This window comes from Pangasianodon hypophthalmus, chromosome 19 (genome assembly GCF_027358585.1).
Source record: "Pangasianodon hypophthalmus isolate fPanHyp1 chromosome 19, fPanHyp1.pri, whole genome shotgun sequence".
Classification (NCBI taxonomy): Eukaryota; Metazoa; Chordata; class Actinopteri; order Siluriformes; family Pangasiidae; genus Pangasianodon; species Pangasianodon hypophthalmus.
This window is the reverse complement of record NC_069728.1, coordinates 8,294,299-8,306,481: the sequence shown is the minus strand read 5'-3', so window position 1 is coordinate 8,306,481 and position 12,183 is coordinate 8,294,299. Positions and strand designations below refer to the sequence as shown.

General features: G+C 38.4%; 1 protein-coding gene across 3 annotated transcripts in view; it reads right to left on the bottom strand.

The window, feature by feature from the left end:
• brf1b (BRF1 RNA polymerase III transcription initiation factor subunit b) overlaps positions 1–12,183 on the bottom strand; it is a 62,927-nt gene that overhangs the window by 27,876 nt on the left and 22,868 nt on the right. For all 3 annotated transcript variants that reach the window (XR_008305262.1, XM_026944508.3, XM_026944507.3), the window contains 6 exons: positions 10,151–10,300; positions 7,434–7,527; positions 6,371–6,497; positions 6,220–6,259; positions 4,679–4,771; positions 4,120–4,422 (listed from right to left, as the gene is read on the bottom strand). Coding sequence is in view for 2 of the 3 variants with exons in the window: in XM_026944508.3 (XP_026800309.1) it covers positions 4,120–4,422; positions 4,679–4,771; positions 6,220–6,259; positions 6,371–6,497; positions 7,434–7,527; positions 10,151–10,300 (807 nt within the window). In the remaining variant the exon portion in view is untranslated. The remainder of the gene's footprint in view (positions 1–4,119; positions 4,423–4,678; positions 4,772–6,219; positions 6,260–6,370; positions 6,498–7,433; positions 7,528–10,150; positions 10,301–12,183) is intronic.

Here is a 12,183-nt window from a genome sequence, read left to right as displayed (position 1 = left end):
TATACCCTCTTATTTCATTGGTGCAACTGATTCAGCCATACAGGGAACATGATTTTAAACAAAGCCGCACCTTTCTGACATTAGTATGCTAGATAGCAACTACATGAGGATACTTCAGAATCCTAGTATTTCAGAATCAGTTGAAAAAATGAGCTATTCTCCCAGAATCCCTCAGCATATTTTCATCTTGTCAATCATTTCAATCTATCTCTGCCTGTAAGGTTAAGCACTACGGAGGACTGTGGAGGGTTTGGCAGGTTTTTTTTTTTTTTGGAGTGTTTGGAGGTATTTTTTTTTATCCTCATGCTGAATGTCATCCACTGAACGTTTACGGAGCCTAGCTGTCATCTGCAGTGACACGTTCCCCCTTCTTCGGCTGCACTTTCTCTTTCTGCCTCTCCCTTTACCTCAGGCCACGGGTCCGTCACTCTAAATCATGCACAGCTGCCAGTGCTCATGGCAGCCATTAGACTAGTTTTTTTACCCACAACAGCACGAGTGGAGGTAGCACAGGCTTTTGGGAGCAGAGAGCATCCACCCAGTGAGGGAGAGAGGGTGGGAGGGAGCACGGAGTCAGGCTTACTCAGCAGAAGAATGAAACCACTACTATTTGTGAAACCTGTCAGACGCAAGCGCTTCAGTGTCTGAGAGCTGCAGCTACAATTCCCATACGGAAACAATAGACTGACGCTGGAATAATAATGTAAAATCAATGTGAATGCTGAAATGACTCTAGTAGCTTGGTTGCTTCTGGTAAATGCTGATCTGATGAACAGATAATGCACTTTGAATGCGTTCTGCGGGCTAAACTGTGTTGAGGATTACTGTCTTTACACACTCTCAATATCCAAATGGCGTCTGATTTCAATTATTTGTCAAGAGCCTGATATTCATGTGAGAGTTTTTCTTTAAAGGATCATTTCTCTCTCTATCAGTCTCAGTCTGTGCTGCCTTTTAAATGGCAGGGTTCAATCAAGGTTCATGGAACCGTGGCTAAAAGACCCATAGAAGGCTTTCCTCGTCACTTCTTATCGGGGTTCTGGACACATTCATGCATGACGATGCCTCATTTGGACCCATTATACATCATCTCATTCATATACCAAAGAGTGTCTGGCATTTGAAAAAAAATATTTTGATTACATGAGCATGAACTACTTACAGCCATTTTCTGGGCTAAAAGTGGCCTGCCAGTCAGAAATAGAGCTGCTTTAAATAGACACTGATGAGAAGAAGGGAAGGAGGCTGTGGAACTAAGAGTGCTTTCTTTCCTTGCTGCGCCTGTGATGAAGGGTGTGAAAGACTGAGAGAGAGAGACAGAGACAGAGAGATAGTGGGGTGCCACACACTGCTGCTTGGTCTGTCACTCTCTCTCTCGCTCCCCCTTTTTCAAAAATGCACACAAGCACATTCTTAAACACTCCCTTTCCCAATCCTCAGTGCCCACTTTCTCCACCTGTGCCTAACACTTTCACTTTCTTCCATCTCAACAATGCAACAGCCTCTATTTCCTGACCTTTTTTTTTTTTTTTCACAATCCTTATCCTCGCTCTGCAGGTAAACCCTCTTTTCCTCATCTCTTCATGATAATCCACACAAATCATTATGCAAGTGTCTGCAAGAGCTGAGATTTTGCAGTCTGCTGCGCATTTTGTTGTTATTGTTATGAGGAGGTGGATTCGTTCCTGCGGAGGAGATGGCAATAAAGCTGTGTTTACCAGAGACTCTAAGAGGCTTTTGCTACTGCAGAATCATCAGCCTCCCCTGAATAAAGGACAGAGATGATGGGGAATAATATTGGCTCGCAGCCACTCAGTGAAAAGCCCATAAACTCCCTTGTCACCGGCATCAGCAGATAGAGCCAGTCTGTATCACAGCTGTGCCCCATCATCACGGGTCTCCTGGTGGCCCCGGGGACGACTCTGCTGCTGCGGCTAGCCCCAACCAACAAAGAGTCAATAGAACAAAATCCAGGTCAATAACAGGGCAAAGATGAGGGTCAAAGGGCAAAAGGGAATGGCGTGAATTCAAACGGCCAGCAGGTGCTGGGTGCTAAAACCAACACAGTATTGCTTGGCTAAGCAGACTGGATAGGATTTTTAGGTGTTAGTAAAGAGAGCATTAATAAGTGATGATACATCAACACTTCAGAGCCCTCTTACCAAACAACACAACAGCCAAAGGCACATTACCTCAAGGTTAATGTTCTTTGAGTGGATCATGCATTTAATTACAATCCTAACTAAGTCAAGATCAATTTCATTGATGTTTTGTGTATCAATACTAGCTAATGTGCTGTACCTATTAGTGTACTGACAACATATGATAATTAAATACTACTCGTTTATGTATTGATTTCCTCTTGTCTAATCACACAAAATGCCCAGGAGCCCATCATGACTGCAAAGCAAAAGATACAAAAGACCTGTATGATGTGTTAAACTTTTAAGCCTCCAGCACCATGCATTTATCCTGCTATTTCCTGTGAAATCATTTACAACAATATTTTATATTATTTTTCTCTGCTGCACTTTCAGCATTACAGATGTTTCCTAAAACAAATACATATGGACAGTACTATCATAAAAGATACTAATGTCCTCTAGATCCTGTAATCTATACAGATAAATCTGAGGGATTAGGCAAAGTCCTGAGTGCTTTTTTCAAACATCAGTGCAACGTTGTGTGAGTGTTTCTGAAATGTAATCCTTCAAGCCATCTCGAGACAAGGAAAAAACTCAATAAAAACTTCAAAACTGCAGCAGAAGATCCTAAACTACCCAATATGGAATAGGATATTTAGTGGTGCTGTGTTATGAAGGCTTACTGCAATAAATGAGATTTAGGAGTTGAGTTACTATCGGGGAAATCCATTTCTAACCAATTCTAATATCAAATATATCAAAACTCAATGTACATATTGAGTTATGGGGTCTTTATCCCAATAATAATAGCACACACAGCAAACATGTCACTTGAAATTTTTTTTTAGAAAAAAAAGGTATGAAAATATGTTTTATATGAACATGAATGTTAATTATAAACTACTGCATGTTCAGCTGATTAAAATTAGTAACACACCTCCACATTTTTAAATTAATCATATAACAATCATTGCTGCTAGCTACATCTGGTACATAGCCCATGTTTTTTCTAATTCAGTAAAGCATTACTGACATAAAACGTTGACTTGCTATTTTTGTTATTTTATATTTCAGGCTTTTTGGTAGTGGTTAAATGCTAGCTGAAACAGACATGGAAGAATTTGCCAAAAAAAAATTGTACCCCGAACTGAATTATATGATAATTCTGAATTACAAGAAATACTTTTTATAAGATAATTCTAAAATGTTCCTATAGCACAAAAAAAAATATGTGATAGTGCTTGAGGACAAAACACTTCATTTGAGTCCTGAGAGTTCTAACTGAAGGCTATTGGCTATAGGTCGGTCAGATCAGGAGAGATTGCATTGATTAGTTGTATTGATGAGACTAATTCCTGCTTCCACTGGTTTTGACTTTCCCACACTGTGAAGGACTGTAAAATGAACTCTGATTGTTTTCATAAAACATAGACCATTTGCCAAAAGAACTGCCTGAAATTCGATTCAGTGGAAGCTGAAACACAAGATAAAATGGATTTAAGTGGTTACATAGATAAAATTAGAATTAAATAGTGCATATTACTTGAAGCAAAGGTAGAGCAGTTAAATGCAGCCATGACCCCCAGACCAAATCCAGAAGAACTACCCCTGTTTTGTTGGACCTCAGCAATGTATCAGTAAAACTAACCTATTAAATAATTTGTTTATCAAAAGTAAAGTAAACTACCATTGTACAAAGTTAAACATAGTCATAACAGATTATGAGCTATAATATATAACACTATTTCCCATTAATGAATTCAGGCAAAGCCTCTATCTCTAATGATCTCATGGGTCTCTACTTACAGCTGGGGCAAAAAAAAAAAAAAAAACCAATAACAGACCATTTTGTGACTAGTGCAGCTGTAGTTCATCCTTTTCATCATAATCAAGTTAGGCTTTAAAAAAAAACAGCGCTAACAACATAAGAACACAAAGGAACCACATGGAGGACACTAATACTACAGCCACTCACCATCCGCCTCCTCCTCAGTCATGCAATGGCGGATAGAGTCTGTGAGGCCAAGGCTGGCAGCGCTGGGAAGCGGGCCAAGCAGTGAAGTCAGTGGCACATGGGTGGAGCCACTAGGTAGCTCTGCTACCTCTTTGCCCTGCTCCTGTGCCTCTGTGCCCCCCTGAGGTCCCTGCTCCAGTTCAGGTAACACTTGGTTGATGAAGTCCTCACTGAGGTGCTGAGCTGCAGCCTCCATCTCCTCATCTTCCATGTCTTCATCTCCCGCGAGGTCCGACACCAGAGACAGACTGCCATCATTGGTGTCTAACAGAGAGACAGAAGGGATTCGTAAATGTAATCACCAGCAGCGATTATACTTCCTCTCCATGTTAATTTAAAATTAAGTGCATGTAAGATTCTTCTAATGTGGCTACCAAATTACACACTAATTACAAAAAAATAAACAAACAGTACTTAGTACTTTACTGTGAGTTAAAATAAAAACACTGTAATATGCATAAAAATGCGCTTTTACAGAAATAAACACCTGAACTGAAAAAACACATCTGGTGTTCAGTACCTTCTCTTGCATACATGGCATAAATTCCTCTCAATTTAGGCCTGCTGTTCTCCAGTTCTGTCTCAATCTCATCCTGATAGGAGCTGATCTCACCTATAGAGACAAGCAAATGCACTGCATCTCAATCACAACACTGCCTCTGGCAAACTACACCATTTCTCTGACTTAACAGACACACCATAGCTTTGTACTTTCCCCTTTTTAAAACATGACCTTACATGCATATGAAATATCATATTGTGATTGCTGTATGGAGCATTTAGTTAATGTCTAAGGGCCATATTCAGAGTTGCCAAGTTAAGCTCAAAAGTTACGTCAATATTTATGCAGGGGAAGTTAAGCGCGTTCAGAGATGCACTACACACCTGCTTAGGTCAATTTTCTGGGCTCTTAATTCAGAATAAACAAATTACCCATGTGTAGTTCACACATCCAATTTTGCCTGATATTTCTTGATTAGAATCATCAGAGTCTGTGTTTTCATTAGCATCGAGACCACTACCTTTAAACATAAGCATCTGCCTTTCAGGGATAGATGGAAGATGGAAATAAGCAAAGGAGATATTAAATCTGGAATGGGATGTTCAACATGCACATATGGGTGAGATTAGTAAAGTGTCCACATACTTTCGGCCATATAGTGAAATAACATGTAACATAAAAGCAAGAGACAATATAAAAAAAGACTACTATGATAATACTTGAAGGAGAAGATGGCAAGTTTTAAAATAATAATCTAATAGGAGCATGCACAGCACTTGAGCCACAGAATAGCACTTCCTATGGCAAATCCTATTATATTGCATTTTATTTAATTTTTTTACATCATGTTCCAACAATTTTAAATTTTCAACAAAAATTGTGTGTGCACAAGTAAATGAAGGCACGAGATATAAAATCTAGATCATGAAATCATAATGCATGTGCAGAATTTAGTCTATTTTATCATGCTTTTAATTTGCTATTTTGGGTTGATTTAGGTCAATTTATTAAATTAATGTCAACGTTTTTATTAATTTGATGTTCTTTCCCATAAAGAAATGTGCCTATTAATTAATATTGTCATATTTATGTATTTAATATTAACCTTAAATGGCATTCTATAATTTTTTGAGTTTATTTAGAATATGCAAAAGCTAAATTTCAGCATGACATATTGTTTTTATATTAAACTGTCAGACAGTGGTGCTCAATGCAATACTGCTCCTCACTTATGCATGAGAAATGGCTGAAAAATTCCACAGTCAGAATCCCCCCATGTGCATATCTCTTGTGCAACTTCTGAACAGTGCTTAAGTCTGTAGTATACATTTCAGATCTGAATACTGATGTGCACAGTTTTCACATTAAATCCTCAGAGCACATGCTTAACACAACTCTGAATATTGCCCTAAAAGCCTAACTGATGTCATGTATTTTTTTCACTCTTCTGATAGAATATTAAAATGCCAGTTCAAGCACAAAAGTGAAACAGACAGATACTGTTGAGAACAGGCTGAAAAAGGCCTGACTACAGAGGACTTTCAGTTGAGAAAACTAACCTTGATATTCATCAAGCTTCCTGGCCAGCTCCTGTTCCAGCTGAAATAAACAAATGAATTCTCTATTAAAAAAAAATAGCTGGGAAATGTAACAAGACAATGTAAGGGCATAATGTACACCATGAGCTATCATGAGCTATGCAATACCAACCTGCTGGATCTTTAACTTCTTTTGACCAGCAACGAAAGAAGGGGGATCACACTCCTCCTCCAGGTCCACTCGCATGAACTCATCAATCGTCAAGTGACTGGTGGGTGTGTCTTCGAATTCTGTCAGCCTAAGAAGAGATGAAGAGAATTATGGTAAAATGACAGGCTCCCAGTTTTCCCAAATGACTTGTTACTCTTCCTATGTGTACTGCATTTATGTTAAAACTTTAGTATGGAACTTTTTTTTCTGAATGTGCAGAACTGACTGGAGGAACAAAAAGCACCCCAACCCACGGTGCTACTGGTGCAGGCATGCGGATTGGTGCGAGCTGGAAGCAGTGGCTGTCAGAAAAACTAACAATTTCTGGTCCTTTGTTTTTTTCAAATTTTTGTCTTTTAAAGAGACTGTAACAAATATAACATTTCATTTATAATTACTAATTATTGTTTGCAATTGTTTGTTTAGTTTGCTGCAGTGGTTCCTCCTAACTAACTACTCAGATAGACACACACTCAGCTGCCAGACTGCTTCGCCACTCTCATTACTAATGCTAGGCCTAATATTTTACCTAGTAGTAGAAGACTACAATAACAGGATGAGTTCATTACAATCTTAGTGTCTTCAATACTTCTCGAATTTGCAGCACCAAATCACCAAAAGTTACATCCTGCTACTTTAAATTATGGCGTTTCTATATCATTCATTCCTCACTCACTAAACATATCAACAGCTGCATTTGAATATTTTATTATATGTAAACTTTGTCATCAGATAAGGGATCTTATAAAGCATTTTTATAAATGAGTTCTTTTATTTTATTCTTTCTTATTTTACTCTTTGTTGTGTTAGTGGCCAGGCCAAAACCAAAGAAATCGGAGTGCAGTTCTAAAGGAAATAGGAAAAGAGGAAGTCAGCTTGAAAACCAACAAGAATAAACAAACAAAATGCAACGAATCCAAAAACCAGAGCCCCACCAGACTCACATACATCCTATTACACATATTCCTTAGCATGCAACACAGTCTAAAAGAAACCCACTCACACGTAAAGGTGGGGTACCTACCTCTTTCTGAGAGTCGCCTCACATACTTTCACCACACCAATGACCTCCTTCACCGTGCGGCGGAATTCATGCATGCGGGCCGCCACCAACAGAGCTGGAAGATTGAAATATCATCCATTTCTTATAATAAATCTACTCAGGTAATAAGAAATTTCTGAGTGCTGCAGCACCTTTACATGGCAATAATGTAGAGCACATAAACACAAAGACAAGCCTGCACAAGCCTGCTTGGTTCTCCTGCCAGCGTTATAGCTCAGTGCCCACAACTGCTTTATGCAGCATTACACAAACACATGAGCCTGAATTCAGTCAATAAATGTTTTCAGTCGACTACTCAACACTAGTGAGAAATCACTGAAAATAAGGCCTCATAAATGTATAGTTTTAGAGGCCCAGTAGTGTGGCAGGTTTATCAGTAGGTTATAAATGAGAACCTCGTATTTTACGCTGTGGGTACAAAGCAAACTGATTTCTTATTACATAAAACATCTTATCTTCTTAATGCTTAAAACTTCTTGCAAAGCTGCGACTTCTTGCGAGGCTGCGACTTCTGAACTCCTGAACTCTGAAACTGTCTTTACTTCTTTTTCATTTCTCTTTCAAAGATTTCTATAGGTGTATGTGTTTCCTGAAAAAGGCAGACAGAATCCAGAAGTATGTTTTGGCATGAAGTACTGAACACATCAACTAAACTTCAGCGCCAAACAAAAAAAATGATTTTAATTTAATTACAGTACTTATTAAATGACTAATTATTGTGCAAATCAAGCTTGTTAACTCACACTGTATAATGACTTATACATTCACTTCATACTGACTGGGACTTCATTTAAGAGCTTTCTCACTATGAGTCTGTAAATAAAGGATGTAAATAGTCTGTATTCGATCATCCTATTATTATAAATATGATTTGCACTACCATTGTAGATGATCAAATAAAGTTTATTAGCTGGACAAAACAAGCTTTGTGTGTGAAGCTGCTTTTCTCACACTGGATTCTTTTTTTTTTTTTTTTTTTACTAATTCATTTACTAAAATGGTGCCATTATAACAGTTCAGTGAGCTTTTAATTCTTTTTAGCTCTCCACTGCCTTCCATTTAAACACATACAGAGTGAACACAAAGATATGTGAGAGAAGCTACAGAACAGCCAATGACTTTCTGCCATTAAATTTGGCCAAGGGCACAAACTCGACAGGCTTTATAAAGTCGTGATCAGCCCCAGGCTGTTAAAAAAAGGATAAAAATTCACACCTTTATATAGCTTCTACCAGCAAATAAATAAGATGCAGTGCCTTTCTGTGGGTCAGTGTCCGGTGATGCAGATGCTGTTTGAACACGGAGGCGTGATAACAGGAAAAAAGGCCACTAGAGTGGGTCATTTACTTTGCTGATTGTTTTTATTTTAACCTTGACATTAACGCTACAGTTTTCACTTGAAAAGATAGCCTTTGTTATCAAGATCCTCCACTGAAATTTACCATGTTTCCCTGAATACTGTGAATGATGAATGATAAATTAAGGTTTCTTCAGATGTAGCAAAAGCAGATATAGAATATAAAGTAGATACTGAAAGACAGAAAAACAGAACTAGAGATGTATGGAAATGGTTGGTTTCCTGTTCTGTCTTGTGGGCATCTTGCTGACGGCAGAGTACAGAGCTTAAATGCTGGCCTTCAGATGGATGGCCAAGGGATCTGTGCAGCAAAACAGGATGTGTAGAGCTTCTAGTTTAGACGTGTTATGCAACACAGCAGCTCATCTCAGTTCCCATATCAAGCACAGTATGGGTTTGCTTCAATATACCTTTATCACTTACCAATATCACCTTTATCTGATTTGCGTGACACATTTTATATAGAAAACTTTGTTTAATCTACTTTGTAATCAATCTACTTTGTATTTTTTTATTGTAAATATATTGTATTTACCCATCTGTCTATCTGTCTATCTTTCTATCAGTAGTAGACTTCATATCATATATTTCAGAGACAGAAAGAAGCATTTGATCCTTTCCTCATGAACCCGGCAACAATGAGAACCTGTTTTGAACAGTATGAGGAAATGCGAAACATTACAGTGCCTGTGGAAAAATCCACCCTGAACAACTTGCATAGTAATCATTACAATTAACCTGTGATCTTCCGTGGCATCCAAGATTTAATCTGTAATGAAATTTCGAGTTGGAGCAGGTCCTAAACACACTGCTGGCTTTTCGGAGTTCTTCTCACACACACTGCTGGCTTTTCAGAGTTCTTCTCACACACACTGCTGGCTTTTCAGAGTTCTTCTCACACACACTGCTGGCTTTTCTGAGTTCTTCTCACACACACTGCTGGCTTTTCTGAGTTCTTCTCACACACACTGCTGGCTTTTCTGAGTTTGTCAAAAGCATTTCACTGGAAAACAGATGTTTGTTCTGTCCATGGGGTATAGTACTATGTTTTAGGTGTTTACGACCAGTGCTTTTCGAGTAGATTCTTTGAAATGCTGCCTACAGATGTACATGCTGCCTTTTAAAATGCTCATCCTCATCCCAGCTAACAGCACAAAGCCATTTCTTTCTCACAAGCACTTCAGGGAGAAATGAGTGAAGTTTTGAAATGCTACTACTACACAAAAATTCCAATATAAACATATTTAATGTGTTCCAGGGTGGAATTTTCCTTAACATATAAATAGTAAAAGCTGTCACCAGCGCTAGAATCATTAAGTACCTGCGCCACAGAGTCCAGATGGTCTGCGTCCTGTGTGCATCCAGTCTCTCTTCATCCTCTGCAGCAGTCTCAGAGCAGTCATGGACACTTCATGGGTTTTTTCTCCAAATTCCAACATGTGTGCAAAGCGTGGAATATACAGACATGGATCTAAAAAAGAACCCAAAAACATACATCAACAATGTCAGTGCTTCATATTGAGTCTGACAAAAAGTACTGTATTCATCCCTAATAAACAACCCTGTAAGTACTAGTGTGTAAAGCAGTTAAAGTCTAGTTGTAGCATTTAAAGTAAATTTGCTTAGACATTTGCTTAAGCCCTTTTCAGATTGGACTAGTTTTACATGGGGATGTGGGATAATGTAATTATTACTGGAGTATCTCTGGCATTTTACTCCTGTTTAAAATTCGTCATGTCAGTACATTTTTTACAGATGTGCGCCTGCCTCAATGATTACCGTGTATTTTACCAGTAGAAAAACTCTGGGTAATATAATATAAAGATTCCATTATACACCATGGTAAAAGAGGTTTTGCACTTTTCTTTAGCGTAAGCATGCTCCAGGAAGTGTTCTTTTCTATCCTTTCTCGCCGAAATTAAATGAACTGTCCAAGTTTAAAACACAGAACAATAAAATACAGACATAGGTTAAAAGGACTTGTCAGAGAAGCAATGCTTCTGGAGGTTTTATGTAAGATATTGAGTTTCTAGCACAGGTATATCACAGCCAGCGTACTTTGTGAAGGCACCTCTATCTTTGGGATTTATACAGACATCAATTTTCCTGTGCTAATCGATCATAATTAGCCTACAGACATCCAACATTACTAAACAGATATACAGAAATCCCATCCAAATAGTACTTTAGTCAGTAAAAGTATACTGTATCACTCCTCAATACCAAAAACCAGAGGGTTTTGTAGGTCACAGAGGACACCTCTTTAAGGCTCTCCTTGACATAAGGGTGAATTTCAAAATTGCTTCTCTATAGGGACTGCTCAACATGGCTTGACTCTGAGTCACTCTGAGGAAGCAAACATCCCTAACTTCCACCTACTTCAAAGTCCTTGAATAAACTCACTCTGCTGCCCCAGTAAAGTACACGTCACTGCTGTCCTAATAACAGGGAAAGGAGTACAGCTCATAGAACCAGGCAGACACTGTCTAAGGAAATAATATATGGACTCCACCTGCGCTTGAAGGAAAAAAAAATCACACAAAAATCCCCCAGGACTGCGTATGTCACAAGCTTTTTCTGAATCATACAGGCAATTTTATACTAAATTATCATATTAATAAACTGAAATCCAACATGGAGGGGACTGACCTTTCTGCGCCATCTGTATAACAGAGAACTATGAATTCAGGAGAATTGTTTCCACATCTAACAACTCACTGACAACATATTGTACTGCGATAAGATAAAAATTGAAACTGATGACAGGATTTGAACTTCTTTATTTCATGTGGACTACTGGGATTGTTTGATTGGTATGACAAGTGATAAATCAATGTGAAGAGACAGAAGGGACTGTAGCGTTAAAAGAAATGGGGAGTTTAAGTTGAACAGTCGGAATGTCCTGACAGAAGGAAAATACACTTATGAGTCTTGTTCAGAAGTGTGAAGAAGAGGCCAGCTGAGATTCAGGCTGAAAGGGAATCCCAAAAGTCTCACACTTTCTATTGCCACTACTCTAGATCCCACAGACGCACAGTATAGGTGGGAAAAGTCTGCTCTTTATCTATTAATTATTCTACTAAAAAAGCACATATTCCTCCTACAGTAAGAGCATAACTGATCTTAAACAAAAACAAATAAATTAGTATGACTGACATTATTAGAGTGCTGGATGCCACCCACCAATACCCAAAAATAATAACATTTCCCTGTTTGTTAAACTGTACACATAAGAACATGACAGAATTTATCCTTACTTACTAACATGACTGTCTCATATTAGGGCTACACCAATCCCATTTTTCCATGTTTGGAAAAACACTGATATCCAGGCTCTTATGTTGAGCAATACCC